At 46.9% G+C, this 22812-nt stretch overlaps 2 protein-coding genes across 2 annotated transcripts; one reads left to right on the top strand and one right to left on the bottom strand.

Annotated features, from left to right (window-relative positions):
• Nucleotides 1-282: 282 nt before the first annotated feature.
• Nucleotides 283-5437, bottom strand: AIRIM (AFG2 interacting ribosome maturation factor). Its single transcript, XM_007101528.4, has 5 exons — nucleotides 5165-5437; nucleotides 4707-4981; nucleotides 2626-2805; nucleotides 564-682; nucleotides 283-390 (listed from the first exon to the last, which is right to left on the bottom strand). The coding sequence occupies exons 2-5, from the start codon at nucleotides 4979-4981 to the stop codon at nucleotides 353-355; spliced, it is 612 nt and encodes a 203-aa protein (XP_007101590.1). The 5' UTR covers nucleotides 5165-5437; the 3' UTR covers nucleotides 283-352.
• Nucleotides 5438-5604: 167 nt separating this feature from the next.
• CDCA8 (cell division cycle associated 8) lies at nucleotides 5605-20637 on the top strand. Its single transcript, XM_007101527.3, has 11 exons — nucleotides 5605-5711; nucleotides 5872-5984; nucleotides 6124-6252; nucleotides 8108-8148; nucleotides 10078-10150; nucleotides 12196-12278; nucleotides 14915-14979; nucleotides 15853-15948; nucleotides 17113-17239; nucleotides 17990-18076; nucleotides 19306-20637. Exons 2-11 carry the CDS (start codon nucleotides 5888-5890, stop codon nucleotides 19348-19350), a joined length of 843 nt encoding a protein of 280 aa, XP_007101589.1. The 5' UTR covers nucleotides 5605-5711; nucleotides 5872-5887; the 3' UTR covers nucleotides 19351-20637.
• The last annotated feature ends 2175 nt before the right edge of the window (nucleotides 20638-22812 follow it).

The following is a 22812-nucleotide window of genomic DNA, read 5'->3' as shown; positions in this document are numbered from 1 at the left end:
GAGGACGCTGGGGGCAGCGGCACTCTCTACCCCTGTCCTTTCCTTCCTCACCACTCTGTGACTGTTGCTTCTGCCCCCAGTGTTCTTCTGCACGGCCTTTCCTGCATCCTCTCTGTCTCTGTCCACTCCCCTGAGCCTTAGAAAAGGGCAAGGTGTGACCATGTGCCCTCACCCATGACCTGGCATGAAGAAGACCCAACAGCAGAAACATGCAGCACAATCCTCAGGCTCTAGGCACTGACATTTCCAATAAGTCCAGTTGCAATGCTGACACTTCTTTAGATATATCAGAGCGCAGCCATGTCGGTCTTCAACTGCGTCCCCCTAGTCTCCCGATAAACACACGGCTTCTTCACTCTTCCAGGAAGAAGGAAACATTCAACAGGATATCTGGAACAGGAAGAGAGAGAACACATGGCATACCACCTCTCCAGAAAACACAAAACATCAGATTTGTAAAAGTTACAAAGGCACCGTGAGGGCATCTCTACATGCTTTCAAAGAGGTGAGACACAGAAAGAAAGGAGGGGAGGAGACACGAAGGACTACATGAAAACCAGTACCTCGTACAAGGTCTGGGTGTTCGTCTTCCGAAATTCGGTCCCAGGCTTTGGGCAAAGCTTGGATGTTTCCCAAGTCTCCCCACTGGATTGAGGACAGAAGATACTTCCTCTTCAGGTACCTTCCTGGGAGTTAAGGAAGGTGCTCAAAAAGAAAATGAAATATGCTGAAGGAAGAAAATACCCTGGAGAGAGCTCCTGGGAGCTAGAGAAGTGAAAGCGCAGCTACTGCTACATTTACCAGGTGGGCAGGACTCGCCTCTGCTACGCGTCTTTACTGAGCCCTTCTTTACACACATGGCTCTGGGCTACAGGGAAAAGGACAGAAACACTGTCCCTGCAATCTGGGATCTCACCGTGGTGAGAAAAAAATCAGAAACTGAAAAGACTCTAAATGACAGGAAAGATAAAACTCAATGGAAGTTCAGAGGATGACTTCATCCCCTTTAGAGGACAGGAGGAAGAGTCCAGCTGGTAGGAAGAGCTTAAGCCAACGCACAGAAGTGGGGAAGCACATAATGGATTCAGGGACAGGACATTTCCAGTGCGGCTGGCATGGAACGATGTGCCGAGTAGCAGGAAAGGTGCCTGAGAGGGCAGGTGGAGCCAGAACACAAAGACCAGCATGAGGGTTCTCGTCCTCAGAGCACCAGAAGCTACTGAAAACTCCTACACAAGCAACAGGATCAGAACGAGACTTCCGGAAGATAGGTCTGCGGAGTGTGGCCACTACCCGGGGGTGGCTTAGAGGGAAAGAAGCCAGGGTCAGAGAAACCTGTCTAGAGACTGCATGTGACTACAGGCCAAGTGAGAAACAATGGTAGAGGCAGTGGGGATAGAGAGAAGGAAATACAAGAAGCACCAAGGAAACAGAATGGAAGGACTTAACAGCTGAGTGCAAACGTTCTTACAACAGCACCCGGCACACCATAAGCGCTCAGTGAGGGTGGCCCCAGCTACTGCCCACGCTGCTGTTGCCACCACCGTGGCCGATGCTGTTACGCTGTAAGCATAAAACAGCAGGAAGCGGGGAAAATGCTGCTTAAGTTTCCAGACTAAGTGATCAGACAGGTTTGATGCTACAACTTAAGGAAACAGGAGCTGAACAGGAGGGCTGGACGGAGGATTTCAATTTTCCCTTTCAGCTTGCAGTTCCATGAGATCCCAGTGGGAGGCATCTGCAGGAAACTGAAAATCAAAACTAGAGGCAAGAATAAAGGTTGGCTTGGGAGTGATTCAAATGAAGGTAGAAACTCCAGCCAGAGGGTAGATGCGACTATCAGGCAAGAATTGAGAGGAAAAAGGTGAGAGAACTCCAACTAACAGGTCTTTTTGCTTCCACCCAAGTCCCTCCTCAGAACATAGCTGGGTGATACTGCTGAAAACATAGGTCTGATCAGGTTACTCCTCTACTCAAAACCTTCTATAGCTTTCCATCTCACTCAGAGTAAAAGCCAAAATCCTTTCAAAGACCTTGGAGGCCCTACCAGGCCTAGCCCTGCCTCTCTGACCACATCTCCTGTTAGACCACCCCCCTTTCACTCGGCTCGAGCCCCACTGGCCGCCTTGCTACTTCCCGAACATACCAGGCTCGCTGTCACCTCAGGGCCTTTACACTTGCTGTTTCTTCTACCTGGAACACTCTTCCCCCAAATACCCCCATGGTTCTCTCCCTCGCCCTCTTCAGGTCTTTTCTCAAATACCACTTTCTCAGTGAGGCCTGCCCAGACCACCCTATTTAAAAACCACAAGCCCACCCTCACCCCTCGCTTTCCTCATTCCCTGCTCTATTTTTCCCCAAGGCACTTATCACCACCTGACATTCTAAACATTTTTCTTTTTTTAATGCCTATCTTCTAGCACCCAGAGCAACGCCTGGCAGGGAGCAGTTACTCAATAAGTGATTTAAGGAATGACTGTACAAAGGAATGCAGAAAGAATCCAAGTTCAAGAACCAAAGAGAACTGACCCATACTATATATTTTTGGGCAACATTGTGAAAACTGAAATTAAAAAGACTTCCTGGAACAGCTCTGGAACTACCTGAAATGTGTGCAAAGGATACAAACTTCGATAATGTCTCTCGATATCCTGTAACCACTCCAGCATTTCAGCCACAGAGGGGCTCGCAGCTGAAGCCTGCAGGACAGCATCGAGGCTGATCATGTCTGCATGCTGCTCATAGATCTGAAGCACGTGTTCCACGTGGCTGCTGACTACATCACGCACCTTAAGGAGGGCGGCTCTGGGGGAAGAGTCTGATATTAGGCAATATCATGAGAAAGGCCAAAGGCCAGGTTCCTTAACCTCAGCACTAAGGACATTTTGGACCAGATGATTCTTTGTGGTGGAGGGCTGCCCTGTGCACTGCAGGATGTTCAGAAGCATCCCTGACCTCCACCTACTAGACGACAAGAACAAACCATGCCTCCACCGTTGCCAAGTTGTGACAATCAATAACGTCTCCAGATATTTACTGCCACACATCCCAGTGGGAAAAACTGCCTCCAAATGAGATCCATCGGTCTACGGAGATTGATGATGGTGCCTTGGAGGCAGGCGTGGCTCAAGAATTAAGAACTGACTTAAAGATGGAGAGGCTGAAGTTACATGGCTCTCAAAGCTGTGTGATGATATTATTCCCAGCTGCCAAAGAAAATGAAGACCACGCGGCCCTTCTGGGGCTGCCATACAGGACAGCAAAAGCTCACACAGTCCAATGCAACGTACGTGAAAGGAATAAGCAAGAGGAAACTGAAGCAACAAACCAGTAGTGTTCTCATGCTACCTCGTGCCCCATCCTAGTGAATTCTTGAACAGGTAAGATTTGGGCTCTTGACACACCCAGACTACTGTGCATCTTAGGAAAGTTACTTATTCTCAATCACGAATAAAAACAGTCTCTTTTGGTCACTGTGCATCCTAAGTACCTAAAACATCGAGACCGGCAGACAGAACAACAAACAACTGTCCAATGAATGAAAAGGATTGTTGTGAAGAGTAAATGCAACAATGCATACTAAGTGCTTCGCGAAGTGCCTAGCTTATGGTAAATTTTGTTATTATTCCATTGGTGACTCCAAGGGGCCCAGCCACCAAGACGAAGGCTACAACTTCCCAAAGGGCAAGGCAGTCCCTAGCCTAGAATTGCAGCTTTCAAAAATGTTTGACTGTGACTCACAATTAAAAAATAAACTTAAAATTAACAGCCCGATACTCACACACAAACATGTAATCAATTGAAATAAAAGTTCACTATCTTAGAACGTACTGTGACCTAATTTAATTGATTGTCTTGTCTCTCTCTTTCACTCAGCTTAGGAACTAAGTCTGCTTCATTGTTGTATTCCTAGCACCTGTGTTTGGCATCCCATAGGTGCTTAATAAATGTTTTTTGTAAAAATGAATGCAAAGAAGGCCCCATCTTTGACAGTTTCCTATTAGTCTATGGCACAGACTCTACACACTAGAACCTTCTTTTGTCCTGGTCAAGGAAAGGCCATACATGCCCTGTCTCTTCTCTATCCTCAATTACCTGTAGGTCTAAGGTAGAGGGTCTAACATTAGGCATAGTAAGAGCTTAGAGACGTGCTACTCCTGGCACGCAGACACCAATGAACAGCAGAACAAGTGGCCCTGGTGTCTGGCATACTTGGGTTAGAATCCCAGTTTTACTATTTACTAACTGCACAACCATAGGCAATCTGCTTGAGCCTCAGTTTCCTCACCTGAAAAATTAATTAAGTGAGGTTAAGTCAAAGAGGTGTTGAAAAGCTTTTATGAGATAACGTATGTAAAATCCTTAGCTCTGGCACCTAATAAGTTTACAGTATAGCTCCTCACTGCTTTTTACCTAAGAAAGACTATAGAGGAGGGCCAATAAGCGTTCCCCATTGCTCTTCTGTTCTGCTTTGATAACTTTTACTAAGTCCACCACTGTCACGCCTAGTCTGACAAGGGAAGTGCCAGAAAATGGCTTCTTGACAGAGATCCCATTGCAACAAACGGAAAGGAGGTAAAGCTGACATATCCCTAAATACCACGCTCTCAAGTAAGAAGAAAAACACCCTTCCGACTGATCCTAGCTTATTAAACACCCAGTTTTAAAATCTTTCCGCCAAGAACGAGAGCCACTGAGCCTCTTACAGCCTCTCCCCTAGCCTGTCCAGGAGAGTGTCACCAGCCGCCAGCTGCTTGCGCCTCAGCCGCTCCTGTAAATCTGGGAAGGCCCGAAGTGACGGCACATCCTCAAATCGCAGGTTCTGTGCGGCCTGCAGCTGCTCTGCCAGGTTGCTGAGGGAGGCCAGGAGGGGCGGGCAGTCCCTGAGAGCGCTCTGCCACAGGCCCTGCTGCTCCTCCACCACGGGAAAGCACTTCCTCAGGGCCTCCTGCACCGCGAGCAAAGGCTGGTCTTGAGTCATCTTCCGTTGGGGGAAGGAAAAAAAAAAAAACACCACAAAAAAAGCATTAGGGTTTCAAGTCGATAGGGGAAGGACCGGGTCATGGGTGGGAGTTATTTCCGTTCGCAGGTGAGAACAGGGTTTCCTCAGGTAGGGCCGTCTATCCCTCCCAACAGGAGTGTCTAGCGCGAGGCGTTGTCTTACCTTTAGAGGGGATCTCGGAAGGCAGGACCCTTGTTTCCCACCTCGGGAAGCGTTTCCTGACTATCCCTCGGAGGAGGCTCGTCCGGGTTCGGGCAGTTTCCTGTTTCAGACTGCGGGTTCCTCGGGCCTATCCGTGCGTCCGGAGCCAGAAGCTTGTCTCCTCTCCTTGAGGCTGCGGGTCGCTTTCCCTAAACCAGCGGGAAAACTTAAAGCTAAAGCAATCAAAGTTTAAGGACCTTCCAAGGGCCCCAGCCTGCCTCCGAGTCTCTCTGCGCATGCCCCAACGTGGCTACCGAGTCGCGAAAATATGCCGTCAGACCGCAATGCCTTCTGGGTACTGTAGTCCTACATGTGGGCTGGCTGTCCGATCGCGAAGCTTCCCTGTGATTGGTTATTGTGGGACCTTCCTAAGACGGCGGCTTCTCACTGGTCAGCCTGTGGCAGTTTGAATTTGGTGGCGGCGGTCGCACGTCCGGTTAGCCCCGGAGCCGCTCCCTCTCAGCTGAAGCAGCCAGGTTTTTCTCAGCCCCCGTTTCGGGACCCACAGGTGGGTGCCTCGCAAATCTTTTATGCCCAAGCCCCGAAGGGCAGGGGTCCCCCTCCAAAGCCCCTGGGGTGCCCTCCGCCCTCTCCCTCACCCTTGCGGCCCCTTGTCCCTCCCCGTCTCCGCCGCTGACGCCTTGTGGCTCGGCCCCCTCTCCCCGCAGCCTCCATCGAAGCGCTATGGCTCCGGCTAGGAAGGGCGGCAGTCGGGTGGCCAAGACCAACTCGGTACGGAGCCGAAAGCTCGCCTCTTTTCTTAAGGACTTCGACCGTGAAGGTAAGGGGCGGAGCCCGGGTGGTCGCTAGCACCTGGGGCAGTCGCGGGGTGCTGGCGGATTAGAGCGCTGGCAGCACGGATTCCAGGCCGCACTCGCCCGCCGGGTGACCCGTGTCCCGTCCGCTCTGCTCTCTCGCAGTGCAAATACGATCCAAGCAAATTCAGTCAGACAGGCAGAACCTCCTCAAGGAGATGGATAACTTGTACAACATCGAGATCCTGCGACTCCCCAAGGCGCTGCGCGAGATGAACTGGCTCGACTACTTCGGTAAGAGCTGCTAGTCTTTCCCCAGGCCTCGGCCTGGAACCCTTCTGTGGTTACCTTGGCAGCCTTCGTCTTCTTAGTGAGGTCTTCCAAGATCACTGTAGGAAACTGCAGCCCTACTCCTTCCCCCCGTTCCCTGTCTCACCTCCCGGCTTTATTTTTCTCCTTAGCTCTTACCCTCATCTACCTCTGCAGGCAGGCAAACGTTTTCTCTAAAGGACCAGATAATAAATATTTTAGGCTTTGTAGACCAGAGGGTTTTCTGTCGAAACTACTCAACTTTGCTGTTACAGTTCCAAAACAGCTGTAATGAATGGGCATAGCTGTTTTACAATAAAAACTTACTTTTGGACACACTGAAATGTATTTGACATAGATTTCGTGTGTCATGAAATACTCTTTTGCGGGGGGGGGCGGGGGGTATATTTTATCCAACCATTTGAAAATGAATGAGTGAATAGCTTGGTTTGTTACCAGACCTCAGTTGGAAGGATAATCCCAAGCAGCTCTTCCTGCAGCTGAGGGAAAATGCCAGTTTGAAAATGGGCATATCAAATTGTGAAGTGCCAGGACTCAAAGAGTTTTTCTGGCCAGAGAAAAATCCCAGCCTGTTCCCCACCCCCTTGTTAAATGTCCAAGGAAATGCAAGAGGCTGTCCTTTTGCTGGGTTACCCTTACTTTTACTATTTTCCTTATTGTTAATTACCCAGTATGTAGCCTCCTTCCTGGATAGAAATGCATGTTCTGCTCACATAGTAGACGTTCAGTGATGCTTTTGACTTCCCCTTTTATTTATTAACCTATTTGTGCATTTCTGCAAATATTCATTGAGCATGTGTTAGGTACAACGCTAGGTGCTGAAGATGCATTGGGAAATAAAACAGGCGTTGTCCTTGCCTCCAGGAACTTACAAGTTAGTAGAGAAGGATCATTTTTAAAATTTGGACATGGTTATATATTTAAAATTATGAGCACTACAAAAGAGAATAGAGTAGTGGTCAATGAGCACATTTATATAGTGCTTTCTATGGCAGACAGGCATTGTACCAAGTGTTTTCCATATATTAACTCATTTCATCCTCATCACAACCATATTAATTGTTAATATTGTCCCTGTTTTATAGACAACAAGATTAAAGCACAGAGATTGTTTACTTTGCTCAAAGTCTCATAAGCTAGTTAGTGACAGAGTCTATTTGAACCTAGGCATTCTGGTTCCAAAGCCTGAGTTCTGAACTATTATAGGGGATACTACCAGTTTTTCCAGCCAGAGAACCTAACCTATGTTTTTGTTCTACATCTAAATCTGCAAAGACCTCTTCATTCAATACACATTTACTCCATACCTACTGTGTGACATATTTTTGCCAGAAGCTATGGGTATTATCTCTGTCCTCAAAGAGTTCAGTTCAAGGCAGGGGTGGGCACTTCTACAGCTTTGAGTAGTTGTTGGATGTGATGATAGTGAGCAACTAACTCAGCACATTGCAGCGATCTGAGAGAGAAAAATAAGCAGAGTTTGGGTTTGAGCTGCGTTTTGAAGTATGAATTAGAAATTTGTTGGGTGCAGAGGATTATTTCGGGCAGAGGAAATAAGTACCAGGGCACTGAGTCATGAGAGACAGTGGCACATTTGGGAAATAACAGGCGCTTTGGTGTGGTGGAACCTAGAGTAAGCCATGAGGGGAACAGCCAAGCTTGGAGAAAGATTAAACTAGGTTGTAAAGGCTCCTGAGTGTTGGATCAAGGGCTTAATCTGGTCCAGTGCAAGAAAAGTAAGTGGTCATATTAGGGAGAATGGTTTATTATTTAAATTATTAAAATTTGATAGTAACTAAACAAAACGTTCTTTTCAAAGCCTTTGGAGGAAACAAGCGGGCGCTGGAGGAAGCAGCAACAGTAAGTGACTTCTCCTATTTTTGAACTGTTGGTTAGTTTTAAGTTTAGTCTGTTCACAAAATTCAACCAGTGGGTGCTGACTGTGGAAGAGGTTCCAGAGGGGACATTATCTGTGTCAGCAAAACAATTATAGTTGTCAAATGCTGAGTACATGAAGCCCAAATAATTTCAAGGTTTATAAAGAGAGGTAGTTCTTTTTTTGGCAGGTTCCTTGCAGCTGTTTGCCCGGACCTTTGCAGGGGAAGTAGAAAGCCTAAAGTCCAAGTTCCTTTAAGCCCCTGCATCATTACACGGTGACCTGGCCTGCTAGATGAGGCAGAAGAATAAAGAGTTTAGATCTGTACTGTCTGTTACGGTAGCCACCAGCTACGTGTAGCTCTTTAAATTAATTAAAATTAATAAAATATTCAGTTCCTCAGACACACTAGCCACATTTCAAATGTTCAGTAGCCACTTTCCATTCCATCATCCGTTTCAGACAGCACTCATCTGTCTAGCACAGCACTGTTTCTTGCTAAGCCCTGACAGCTTCAGAATCCTTGTCTGAGTACTCCGTGTAGTCTCTGCCAACCCAGAGATGAAACCTGTGTCATTCCTAGTCTGCAACGACTATTCTGATATTTACACACGCCCTGCAAGAAAAGGCCTGTGAATCATGCCTGCTTTTGCCTAGTCCCATACACATAGTTACCACTGGGAACAAATTTAATTAGAATGGCGACTGGAAGCCTTTTTGAAGGCCCCAGGGGCATAGTAGAAAAACTTTTGGCCCTCTAGATTTTAAAAAATAAAAAAAAATTTTTTAAGGTAACTATGTGAGGTGCTGAATGTGTTAATTAACTTGATTGTGGTAATCATTTCACAATATGTATGTATCACAAATCCTCATGTTGTACACTTTAAATATGTTAGAATTTTATTTGTCAATTATACCTCAATAAAGCTGGAGGGAAAAAATGAGAAGGCTGACTTAGCATCAAGTGTGGTAGAGAATATGGGTCATTAGGAACTTGTTTGCTCCTGGCATGTAAACAAATACAATCACTTTGGAAAACAATTTTGCATAATATTAAGGCTGAACACTTGTGTACCCTACAACCCTGTAGTGCCCCATCCCTAAGTATATAGGCAAGAGAAAAGTTGGACAGGTGTGCATCAGACACATGTATAAGACAGTTCAAAGTAACAGTGTTTGTAATAGCAAAATACTGTTGAGAGGACATTGGACAAATCCATCGTGATAGATATTATATAGCAGTGAAAACAAATTAACTACAACCACAAATAGTGATCAAAAACAAAAGCAAACAAAATATTGTTTAAGCACATACACATTTGTGGAGAAACACACACACTCACACACACACACACACACTTTATTTCAAGCAAATGGAATGACGATAGTGGTTATCTCTAAGGAATGACAGAATTAGGAGACTGGTCACCTTTTGAGGAGAGGCAAGGAAATAGAACAGGGAAAAATACATAGGTAGAAGCAAGTAATTGGCAATATTTTAGGCCTTCGGTTGTATGGTGGGTTTATGGAAGTTCAATATTTTGTATTATAACTAACACAACAGTCTTTTGTATGTATCAAAGAATATGTTTTGGGTTTTTTTGTTTTTAATATTTATTTATTTATTTATTTGATTGCGTGGGGTCTCAGTTGCGGCAGGCAGCTCCTTAGTTGCAGCTCGTGGGCTCCTTAGTTGTGGCATGCGAACTCTTAGTTGTGGCATGTATGTGGAATCTAGTTCCCTGACCAGGGATCGAACACGGGCCCCCTGCATCGGGAGCACGGAGTCCTATCCACTGCGCCACCAGGGAAGTCCCAAGAATATGTTTTTTAATTAATGTTTTTAATCTTAAAATATTGTTCCTCATATTTGATAGAATATACCTGTTGTTTTCTGGCTGTGTTCATCACAGGCTGACCTGGATATCACAGAAATAAACAAACTAACAGCAGAAGCTGTTCAGACACCCCTGAAATCTGCCAAAAGTGAGTACTTTTCAAAACCCCTTGTTGAACTGAGAGAATGAAGGCCTAGTGTGGTTGGCTGGCTGCTTGGGGAGGCGTCATTGGAGGAACCTCTTCCCTCTAATGCCTGGTCCTCAGTCTTGCAAATCCAAAAATTTGATTTTGGCCTCTGCGTTCAGTTAATGATATGCAGGACTGATAACTAACCGAACTCTTTAGACCAATGTGTGAGCTAAAGTGAAAGTGGAAGAAGAAAAACAAAAGCTGTGCTGGAAACCAAACAGTGTTGCCTGCTTGCTTCCCTGAGTTAGAGAGGTGAGCAAGGTTTGGAGAGGTGCTACAAGACACGGTAGTGCCAGCCAAGACTCTCCTTGATGTGATCAGAAGGGTTCAAAGAGAATTGTGAAAGGACCAACTGTCTCAGCGTGTCATTCCATGTTACTCAGTTCACTGACCCATCCGTGGAAAATTGTCTCACATACACCTCCAACACTCTGAGAAACGCTATCTTAAAGGGTAAGTTTGGGGGAAGCTGGGTTGTAATTCGTGAGCATAGACTCAGGCCAGGGTGAGTTCTGTTATGGACGTGATGTCACTGTCATTAAGCTCCAGTAGCTCAATGCATCCAACTCCAGTGAGGATGGACCTGACCCAAGACCTGGAGTTTGGGGCTGCCCACCAAGCAGGCACCTTCTCCACTGGGCCAGGCCAGAAACACCGTCCAATTCTTGTTCCAGCTTGCCTTCCATCAGAGTTGTCCTGTAGCATGAAGACAGCATGATGGGATTTTCACTTTCCTAGTGTCATATTAGAGGCCTGCCCGCCCCCCCGCCCCCCCGCCCCCTCGCCCCCTGAGGTTGTGACGTAATTGGACTTGGGTGTTTGTAGAGTTAGTTCCTTAGCTGCAAATCTGCAATCTGTTAGGTCGCTTTGGGTTATTTCTACATTTAGGTAATGTCCAATTTCTCTTCTGAATTCCACTTTTTTTTTTTCTTATTTGGTGTGTGGGGTGTGGGGGGCTGGTCTTCCGATTTCACCACTGGGAACTGAACACACTGGGACCCATGTCAAACAACAGTAGAAATTGGTTTTGTGTCCTCTCGACCACTGGACTTCAACTACATTGTAAGCTATTTTTTTTTAAAGGTAAATGTACTTAGATTCTTATTTGTGTCAGGGAGAAAAAAAAGCTTAAAAGTCATTAAGTCTGATCTCTCCTCCCATAATTAAATTTCTCTATGGAATCCCTGCTTGGGATTTTCTAGCCCATGGTTGTACGTATTTAGCAAGGATACTACCTTTCATCGATAGACAGCTGTAATGGTTAGAACGTTTTTTTCTAATTTTGAACCCGAGTTTCCTGTGGTATCTACATATTGATACTGGTTCTGCTCTTTGAGGTCCCAAAGAGCTGTCCTCCATATGACAACCCCTTAAATATTAAAAATTGGTATTATTTCCTCTGTTATCATCCATCTTAAACATATCCCTCATATCCCTTTTCCTTCAAAGATGATAATTGTAATAATTTATTATTTATAAATAGTATTTTATCATAATAAATAGTAATACTTATAATGTGTTCAGTACCGTCCAAGGGACTTTACATTCATTCGTCCCACAAATATTTAATAAGCACTTATAGAGTAGGCACAATTCTAGGGTTTGGGATGAATAACAAAGACCGTGTTTTTGTGGCGCACACATTCCAGGTCTCATCATATCCCTATGAAGTAGCTCCTCCCTTTTACAGATGATCACCATGAAAGCCATGTGACCTAGTCAGAGGCAGGGCCAGGCCTCAAGCTCAAGGCTGTCTGACTCCAAGGTCTGCACTCTTATTCAGAATGCTGGGCTGCCATACAAAGCGTTATATGGGGTTTCTTAACCACTCTTGAGACCCTCTTTTTTGCCTAAACCCTCTTTTTTTTTTAAAGTCATCTTTATGTTGGATCTATTTCTTGATTACAGCCTAAGATTGCATAAGTTTTATTTCCTATAAGAAATGTGAATGCATAAAAGTTTATTCCCATGAGAAATATCACTCTGTTAAAACTTTCTTATAGCACGAAAGGTAATACAAGTGGATGACATGATAATGGAAGAAGAAGAGGAAGAAAATAAAAATAAGAATCCTCACACTGCAAGAGTAAGTAGGCACTCAGATTCAGGGCTGGATCCTGTCAGGAGAAAAAGGAAATACTTAAAATACAGTATGCTCCCCCAGCACCCTTAGGCACAGCCTTTAAAATGAGTGAGTTTTCACTAGCTGGAGAAGAAAGGGAAGGGAATTCGAGGAAGAGGTATGAAAGTGCCCTTTAAGGAACAGGAAGCAGTTTGGTATGGCTGGGCTGTAAACTGTGAGGGTGATCTGGGGAGAGCAGGGACCAGAAAATGAATGGCCTTGTGCGCCAAACTTGGAAGTTGCAGTTTCATGCGGTAGGTCTTGGTAAATGACATGACCAGATAGGTATTTCAGAATAGGATTTGGGATAAATGGGAGAGAGGAAAAACTAGAGACAAGGGAACCAGTCAGGAGACTACTGTAATTCTTTTTTTTTTTTTTTTTTTTTAATTTTTTTTTAAATTGAAGTTTAGTTGATTGACAATGTAGTGCCAATCTCTGCTGTACAGCAAAGTGACTCAGTTATACACAGAGACATTCTTTTTTATATATTTTCCATTACAGTTTATCACAGGATATTAAGTATAGTTCCCTGTGCTATATACAGTAGGACCTTGTTGTTTATCCATCCTATATGTAATAGTTTACATATACTAATCCCAAACTCCCAGTCCTTCCCTCCCTCATCCCCCTCCCTGTTGGCAACCACAAGTCTGATCTCTATGTTGAGTCTGTTTCTGTTTTGTACATAGTTTCATTTGTGCCATATTTTAGATTACACATACAAGTGATATCATATGGTATTTGTTTTTCTCTTTCTGACTCTTACTTCACTAAGTATGATAATCTCTAGTTGCATCCATGTTGCTGCAAATGGCATTATTTTATTCTTTTTTATGGCTGAGTAGTATTCCATTGTATATATGTACCGCATCTTCTTTATCCATTTCTCTGTCGACGGACATTTAGTTTGCTTCCATGTCTTGGCTATTGTGAATAGTGTTGCTATGAACATAGAGGTGCATGTATCTTTTTGAATTACAGTTTTGTCCGGGTATATGCCCAGGAGTGGGATTGCTGGATCATATGGTAATTCTATCTTTAGTTTTCTGAGGAACCTCCACACTGTTTTCCATAGTTGCTGTACCAGCTTACATTCCCAGCAATAGTGCAGGAGGGTTCCCTTTTCTCCATACTCTCTCCAGCATTTGTTATTTGTAGACTTTTTAATGATGGCCGTTCTGACCGGTGTGAGGTGGATTTCATTTGCATTTCTCTAATTAATGATGTTGAGCATCTTTTCATGTGCCTACTGGCCCATCTGTATGTTGTCTTTAGAGAGATGTCTATTAAGGTCTTTTGCCCATTTTTCGATTGGGTTGTTTCTTTGTCGTTGAGTTGTATGAGCTGTTTGTATATTTTGGAGATTAAGCCCTTGTCTGTCGCATCATTTGCAAATATAGTCTCCCATTCCGTAGGTTTTTTCCTTTTTTTTTTATGGTTTCCTTTGCTGTGCAAAAGCTTGTAAGTTTGATTAGGTCCCATTTGTTTATTTTTGTTTTTACTTCTGTTGCCTTGGGAGACTGACCTAAGAAAACATTGGTACAATTTATATTAGAGAATGTTTTGCCTTTGCTCTCTTCTAGGACTTTTATGGTGCCACGTCTTATGTTTAAGTCTTTAAGCCACTTTGAGTTTATTTTTGTGCATGGTGTGAGGGTGTGTTCTAACCTCATTGATTTACATGCAGAGGCTGCTGTAATTCTTGAACTGAGGCACTGACCCTGTAAAAAGAGAAGGGATGGTTCTGAGATAAGTTTTATAATGGAGAGTAGGCAAGATTGGAGGAGGGAAGGAGGGACCAGAGACGACTAGGTGGTTTCTAGTTTAGGGAACTGCCACCTGGTGGAATGTGGGGCACAGGAGGAGGAGGAGTGCTGGGTTAGGACTAAGGGGAGCAGTTCCTGTGTCAGCTGTTTGGCCTGCTGAGTGGTTAATACTTCTCCAGGACATCTAGCCCTGACAGAAATCTCAGCCTGGAGCTCAGGCAGAAGGAAGAGATTGAGAGACACCGACTCCCAGATCTTTAGGTGGTTGTCCTAGCGAGGGAGTCGATGAGGTTGTACAGGGAGAACGTGGAGGGGAGGCTGAGGATGGACCCTAGGAGGGAAGGTAGAAAGAGGAGCTCGTGAGGCAGCCTGCAGAGGGCCAGCCAGAGAAGGGGAGGTGGGTGGATCTTAGAAACACGGGAGGATTGTCAGCAGGTAAAGACTGATTCCTGTCAGGTACCTCCGAGGACTCAGCAAGGGTGAGGACTGCTGAGGGTTCCTTGGATTGGCACCTGGGTGCCCTTAGTGACTGTCACAGCAGCACTTTGTGAGGGGGTGGGAGTGGGGTGGGGAGACCAACCAGGCTGCACTCAGTCCAGAAGACACTTACCTTTACTCTCGGTCAAAGGCCTCTATTTTGAAGACTCAGGCAGTATAGATTCTTAGTTGATCTGTTATGTTCAGAATTATTTAAGTCACTGTGAATTCTGTGAGATAGACCTTCTGATGTTCGGCATTAGTTTTCTTTTCCAGAGCTGGTACCCCTCTCCTTTACCTTTCCCCTTTGCGGGGGCTCTTTGTAACCTCAGTTTCATTTGCCTGTGACTTCAGGTTAAAAGGTGTCCTCCATCCAAGAAGAGAACCCAATCCATACAAGGAAAAGGCAAAAGTAAAAGGTAACAGGTTTTCCAGATTTAGATGTGTTTTTGGTTTTATTGGAGAACCACATTCATCATGGCAGAAATAGGTGGTAAAAGGGCTTTTGTGACTTGTGTTCAAGTTGACCTTCACATCATCGAATCCTCCAGTATCCGAGCTGGAGGGGCCTCTAGAAACCATCTGACTCAACACCTTCTCTGGTTCTTCTGCCCACGTTCTCTATCTTCCCCCACTTTTTTTTTTTTAATGCAAACAAGGAGATTAAGACCCAGAAACACAGAGTAAGCACTGCATATTTTGTTCAGTTGCCTGACAGTCCATGTGTAGAGCTACCCACAGTCGGTCACAAAGTGGCTGTCACCTACCTGTAGTTAGTTTCTTGAAAGATTCCTCCTGTTCCTGCTAAGTAATGAGTCACCGTAGACTTGAACTGTTTATGCTGGGAGTGGGGGGCAGGGGCTGCCTCTTAACAGGCTCAGGAAAGTAGTCACTGGGGCGTGTGTCTGTGAAGCGGTGGGGAGCTGTCTGGCAGGAGGACAGGAGCTCCAGCAAGGGGCCTGCGGGGTGCTGAGGGCTGTGTCTCCTTCCCCTCATTCGTTAGCTTGATTGAGAAGTCAGATTCTGGAGGCAGCCTGCCTGGGTTCGGAGTTCTGGCTCTGCCCTAATTGGCTGTATGATCTTGGGCAAGTTATTTAACTCAATATGCCTGAGTTTCTGCATCCGGAAATGAGGATCATGGTGCTTCTTGGAGGGTGGTTAAGAGGGCCGCACAAGCTAACGTGTGTAACGTGCCCAGGATAGGCCCTGACATGATAAGTGTTACCTGCCTCTGCGGCTGCCGTCCCTGGACCTGAGAGTTGGCGTACCTAATGGTCATGTCTCACCTGTAGGTCAAGCCACTGTGCCACTGTTACCCCAGCTGTGGGCCGACTGGAGTTGTCTATGGTGAAACCAACTCCGGGCCCGACACCCAGGTTTGACTCAAGGTGAGTATTGACAGCAGCGCTTGGATTTTTGTGGGAGCCCAACATTTGATGTGTGCCAGAAAAGAGGGTGTTTAAGAAAGTACTGGGAAGCCCTCATAGAGGAGGGTAACCGCCTGGGTTTCCTAATGTTTGCCTCTCCCCTGAGTGCAGGTTTGCGTGTTTTTAGTGACAAAATGATTCTTTATCTGTCCCTGATGACTAGAAGGCCTCTAGTGACTGTTTTGGTCTTTTCTGATTCTGATCAAGTTTATTTTAAATTGGTAGGTTCTCTCCCATACTCTTGGTAGGAGTGAAAATAGACGCCACCTTTTGGGAGACCAGTATTAACAAGGATGTTCTTACAGCATAAATTAATCCCTTCCATAGTGCTGGTCAACTAGATAGGACATGGTGTGTAGCCATTGAAAAATAAGTACATCTGCATGTGCTGATGGGGAAGAGCTTCATGATCACAAGCATCTCCAAAGCAGGTGGCAGAGCAGCGTGTCCTGATGACCCCATTTGATAGAAAGTTTCTGGAAGGACGCATAAGGAACTGAGAGTGGTTATCTGGAGTGGGGAGAGTGAGGAAGACTTACCTTCTACTTCTAATTCTCACTCTTCCTTAACTGCTTATTGTTTTTTTTTTTTTTTTACATGAGTATATAGCAAAAGACATTTAGGGAAAAATAGATGGCAGCATTTTAAAGGTCTTGAGAAAGTCACTTTGGGAATTAATATAATGATGTAATCTCTGAATCATCCAACTTTGACCCTGGAAAAGTCCTCCTGATGGAAGCGCTTAGCCACTCTTGGAAATATATTAACCGCAGTTTATTTCTGACTTTGTGGATGGATGGATGGATGGATGGATGGATGGATGGATGGATGGATGGATGGATGGATGGATGGATGGATGACTGGTATCCATATGGAGCTTTGGACCTAAAATTTACATGGATAAGAATTGACTTTTGCTAGATGTATGTTTGATAATTACAACCTCCTTCCTCCAGCTGTGTTTAGTCAATACTGCTTTTTAACCCTAAATTTAGAATGCGCCTTCTTAGAAATGTGTGATTTGAAAACTGCAGCTTGAGGCCAGATGGGGTTTGGGAGGACTTGTAGCGCGTGGTGTCATTCGGTCTGCCAAGCCATCTTTACAGAGATTTTCCCACTTTTTAGGGTCTTCAAGACCCCAGGCCTGCGTACTCCAGCAGCCAGAGAGCGGATTTACAATGTCTCTGTAAATGGCAGTCCTCTCGCTGACAGCAAAGAGATATTCCTCACTGTGCCAGTGGGAGGCGGAGAGGTAAGTGTTCCCCAGGGCCATCAGGCCATGGCGTGCTGCTTACTCAGCACTTCTTTCTCTTGTCCATCACCCACTTCTCTCCCAAAAGCCGAAGTCCCTTTGGGTGCATGGCTTCTGATATCCACATTTCTGTAGGACTCAGAACCAGTTCCTCTCCCAGGTTAGAGCTCCAGACTGGGAAGATCCTTGCCCAGCTCTGGGTTTCATTTGTTCATCCACTAACATTTGCCCATCTGTCTTGTAGCAGGTTCAAGATGCAGAAGACATTCCTGCCCTTGAGAAGCAGTTCAGTAGTCAGGCTAGGCTCCCAATTAACGATAACGTGATGTGTGCAGTAAGGGAGATATTAAAGGGCGTGCAGAGGAGGGCACTATCGGGGTGCGTGCGTGCTTAGTCTGGAAAGGGGAGCTCGAGCTGTGTCTTCCACTTTGTGTAGCTTCGTGGGGTCTGAGCCAGGCAGAGCAAGTTGCTGACCTCGGCTCCTGGGACGGAGGGGAAGGTTTATCTCAGATGAGGTCTGCACGGCGTTCCTAAGCTAACGTGCACCCCTTATACTCAGCTGATCCAGCTATTGGCCCAGTGATAAACACCGACGTCACTGTCTCTTTAGGATTAACTCCCCTCCTGCCCGCCTTGCCATCCCCCTCCACAAGTGCAGGACATCAAGGGACCCCCGGAGCACACTGGGCTGCTGGGTGGAGGTTCCTGCCCTGAGGGACTTGCCACTTTAACGCTCTCCCCTCCACACAGAGCATGCGGTTATTGGCCAGTGACTTGCAGAGGATTGATATCGCACAGCTGGATCCAGAGGCCTTGGGAAACATTAAGAAGCTCTCTGTAAGTCTCGGGTTCCTCTCCACACACAGGAGGCCTCCAGTAGCCTTCTGGGTTTAGCCGTACTTAGGATTGCCTTTTGGGTCTGGCCTGCTGCTTTACACTTACAACTGTGTGGCCTCTTTTCCCCAAGGGATTTTGACTGTTATCCTGCTTACTGAGCAGCAATTCTGTCCCTAAAGTGATGCTGAGTTTTGGTCCAACCAGAGTGCCTGCCACAGAAGTTCCACAAGAGAATCAAATCCTGCCTCATTCAGGCAGTTGGTGCCTGTATGTTAGGGCACAATTGACCCCCCAGGAACTGAAACTTCCTCACAACAGTTCGGGAACAGGGTGAGGAGCTTGCTACCAGGAATCCCACAGAATCAAAGAAAGCGCTGAACAGGCAGGCCCTCTGAGTGGTTGGACCAGCAGTGCCAGGAGTTGATGGGGCTCCGCTCTGGTGCACCAGCTCCTTTAGCAACTCTTTGGGGCCCGTGCCCTCACCTCTCTTGCACCTCGTCCTCCCCCCATTCAGCGGGTAACCTCCCCCACGAGGCTCTTGGTTCTGCTCTCCCTTACCTGAGTCTATGTGTGGCTCTGGGTAGCCACACTCCCAGCTCTGACTCTATTGCTCCATTGCCCAACGCGGACAGTCCAGTCCTCATTTAAATTTTCAAGAGGAAGAATTGACTTAGCTCAGCTTTGGTCAGACGGGCCTCCCCGGTCCCATCAGCTTTGATTTTGGCTGGTGGACGGGAACACCTAGTGCAAATGTGGCTGCTGTAGGTCCCCCCTTCTGGGGGGAGGTCTGTGAAGGGTACATCCAAGTAAGGGGACGGGGCGGAGCTGCTTTCCCAAACATGTCGTACCGAACGGAGGCCGGTGTTGAGATCAGGCACATACCCAGCCCCCCGGATCTGGTGACATCCATCATCTAGCTGGACCTACAGCATTGCTGTTCCCAAATTATACTTTCACTGTCTCATTTGAGATGGTATTTTGCTCCTTTGTTCAGATGAGAAATGGAGATTCAGAAAGGTTAGTTCGGTCTGCGTTGGTGGTATAGAGGTGAGCATAGCTGCCTTCCAGAAAGGTTAGTTTGCTCATGTTACCAACAGAGGATGGAGGGCTGATATTCACGCAGACCAGCCCGGCCCCAAAGCCAGTGCTACCTGAGTAGACTATGTGCTAAGTGGGCAGGCCTGCCCAGCTTCCTCCTCTCTAAATGGCCTCTCTCCTTTTCCTTTCAGAGCCGTCTTGCTCAAATCTGCAGCAGCATACGGACTCACAAATGAGGCTGCTTATTCCAAGAAGCCAGATTTGACAGGATGGACCTTCAGTGGGCAGTTCTGGGACCCTGAAGACACCTCTTCCCTTCGGCTTATTGTCTGAGTGTGAAGTGCCAGAGCAGGGAGAAGCGTTCCTCTTGGAGAATTCAGGAAACGTTGCTATTGGCACCTCCCAACCCAGATGACAGACACTGCCTCTGTGTCCATACAGTCCAAACCTCCTGCCATTCTCCCAACTGAATTCTCCGACCTGCTCTCAGAGCCGCCGCCTCTGCCTGCTGTAGCTCCACGTCCTCTTCGCCCCGCCCTAACTCCAGCCGAGGCTGCACAGGGGAGCCTCATGTTCTCGGGAAGACTGCCAACTCACCCTCACCGGAGAGCCCGCTCCAGCTGGCGTTTCTGCCTGTGCGTGCTTGAGGCTGGGAGCTAGGCTCAGAGAAGTGAGCTCCGTGAGAGGGCGGCTCCAGGAAGCGGGGAGGGACTGTGCAGATGGGGCCAGGACCTGTCACAGCAGTGACCACAGGAGGAAACATCTCCCCTCCTGCGCCCATCCCCTCCCTCCTGTGGTGGGTACTGACAGGGCTCTGCAGACTTAACACCTGCCATGCCCAGTAGTTTTGTTTCAAGCTGATTTGTAGACTAGTATTTTGTATTATCCCTGTTTACCAAAGACCAAAACTTGGTTTGTGGGCAATTTCCATGTCTTGCTCCTCTACCTCTCTGGTTAGTCCAGTTAGTGGGAATCTGGATAAGGGAACTGTAGGGTTTAGGTTAATCTGGGGTTTTTACATGACTGGCCGCAGAGGAACTCTAAGCTGTCCTTGGGCCTGTGGTCCCCAGCAGGTCTGTAGACTTTGCAGAGAGCACTTCTGTCTTCTGAGGTTCATGGGGGAGTGGGCGTAGCTTGCCTGGTGGCCTCATTCCTCACGTTTGGCCTCTGCCCTGGCATGGGCTGTCACGTGGGCACTGAGATCCCTGTGCTCCAGCCAGCACCTCTGCCCCAAAGAATCATTAGATGTGATCTGAGAACGTGGGAGCTGAGAGTCCCCACCCCAAGCCTGAGAGCACAGTGTTCTGTGTATGGCTCTTTGTTGTACTTTGTATTATTTTCCTACGTGACCATTCTAGTAATCCAGTCCTGTTCAAGATGTGTTCTTTTCAAGTTGTTTTATTCTCCCCTTCCTGAGACTTTTGTACATACTGTTTTCCTGAGTCATGGTATCTGTAAGCTGATATATTCTAATCAGAGCTACTGAAAGGTACCTGTTTTCAATAAATTGTGGATTTGTTTTTAATTGATATTCTGCCTGCCTGTCATCTCCAAGCTGTGCTACCTGGACCGGAGACAGTTTTGGAGCCGAAGCTATTGGAGTGGGGGTCTGCAAGCAGCTACTTTCCTCAGAAGATGTGAAAACCTTTACTTCCGGCAGAACCTCTCTGATACCTGAAGAGGGGGCCCTCTCCCCAAGATCCAGGTCACGGGTAACCTAGCCCAAGAAGCTTTCCCCCAACACCTTCCTTCCATGAGCTAGAAATTTACATCATGGGGGCACAGTATCTAGGGTATCTATAGTATACTTGTGTAGCAAGTCTCGTTGGCCAGGGACAAAGCAGGGGCCCAGGTGATTCAGTGATTGATTGTGCTTCTCACTTCCCAAGCTCCAGGCTCTGGCAGATCTGCCTTCCTGGAATTCTCTCTTCGCCAAAATGATCGACGTGGGGCTCATGGCAGAAGAGAAGACAGACTGGGGTCACGGTTCAGCAGGTCATCGGTGTTGACGGTTTAGGGGGAAGGCCCTTCAGTCAGTGACAGCATTTAGAGTAGAGGTTACTCATTTCAAGCGATTAAGTCACCAAAGCTGAGGCTTCTACCTTTTCCTTCATCATCATCTGGTACACTGTTGTTAAGTAGAGCCTGACATCAAGAAAACACTTAGGATCCAACATTCTTTACTCAAAGCCACCCTCACGGGCTTCTCTGGTGGCGCAGTGGTTGGGAGTCCGCCTGCCGATGCAGGGGACACGGGTTCGTGCCCCGGTCCGGGAAGATCCCACATGCCGCGGAGCGGCTGGGCCCGTGAGCCATGGCTGCTGAGCCTGCGCGTCCGGAGCCTGTGCTCCGCAGCGGGAGAGGCCACAACAGTGAGAGGCCCGCGTACCGCCAAAAAAAAAAAAAAAAAAAAAAAAAGCCACCCTCACCCTAGTTTGGCTCTAACTGCACTACTGCCTAGACCCAATTGCAGGGAATATGTAGTATGTAACAGGTCCCTAATAAATGCCAGTCACATGACAAAGATGGAGCAGTCCTTCATTCCATATAAGAGTTGGCTTGGAGATGGCAATGAGCTCCCCATCCCAGGATTTAAGGCATGGGCTGAACTATCACAGGGCTGGGATGCAGCAAAAAGAAAATTCAAACCTTACCACCAGCCCACAGACCAAAAAGGGCCGCAAACGCTTTTCACTGTTTGGATTTTGTCTTTTCAAATTAATTGCAAACAATTTAAACATTGTGAGATTTCACAAAAATAGTCACTAGCCACCAAAAAATATCTAGCAACACGGGCCACAGTCAACGGGAGCTGTGTAGCACTTTTCCTTGGCCCTCAGAGACCTCTTCCCATTCAAAGGAATTCTTACCTCATCCCTGTGGGCAGTTTACTTTGTAGCCTCTGCTGTGTGTATAAAGTGAATAAAAGCAGAGCTGCTCTGAGTTGAAGGGAGGACGAGGCCTGGAGTCTTCCCCCTCACCAGGGGAGTTTCAAAGAACCCTAGAGTTCCAATGAACAGTAGTTTCGTTCTTTGCCCTACAGGCCCCCCTGATCGTTCCAAAAGCCCTACTTGGGACGTCCTGTTGAAAGAAGTCCAAATGTGTTGCCTTATGAACAGGTTCAATTAGTCATATGAAGAGCTAGTTCTTGTGGAGGCTGTGCTAGGACATCACCTAAGCATCATTTATTCACAGTGTCAGACACACATTGCAGCCCGGTCCAAAACCGAGCTCGTCATTTCCCACATCGCTGCTCAACCTGCTCCCCCTCCCCTTACGTGGTCCATCTCCGGGAATGGCACCACCACGGAGTGTTGCCCCCTCGGGGAAGCCACCCAGTGCTCGCCCCTAGGGTAAACCCTGATCACACTGCCCTGTCATCTATTTCCTAAATGTGTCTCTTGCCCAGAGATCTCAGACACACACTTTGGAGACCCCTGTGGTGGGGCAGGGGGGCGTGAAACCCTCCCACACAAGTTACTTAACGGTTAAGCAACTGTCACTGGCAGAGGCACCATACCACAGACAAGTTTTTATTACTTTGTCCTGCATATAGAACCCAAGAACTATAAAAACACCTCCAGAATTAGTCAAAGGAACCACTCCCCCTCCCCCAACCAGCCCCTTCCCTCCCTGGATGGGCTCAGATATGGGTGCTGGGGGGTTGCAGGCCACCTCTCTCTATCCAGTGAATAAGG

This window comes from Physeter macrocephalus, unplaced genomic scaffold (assembly GCF_002837175.3).
Source record: "Physeter macrocephalus isolate SW-GA unplaced genomic scaffold, ASM283717v5 random_422, whole genome shotgun sequence".
In the NCBI taxonomy this organism is placed as follows: Eukaryota; Metazoa; Chordata; class Mammalia; order Artiodactyla; family Physeteridae; genus Physeter; species Physeter macrocephalus.
This window is presented reverse-complemented; position numbering and strand designations above follow the sequence as displayed.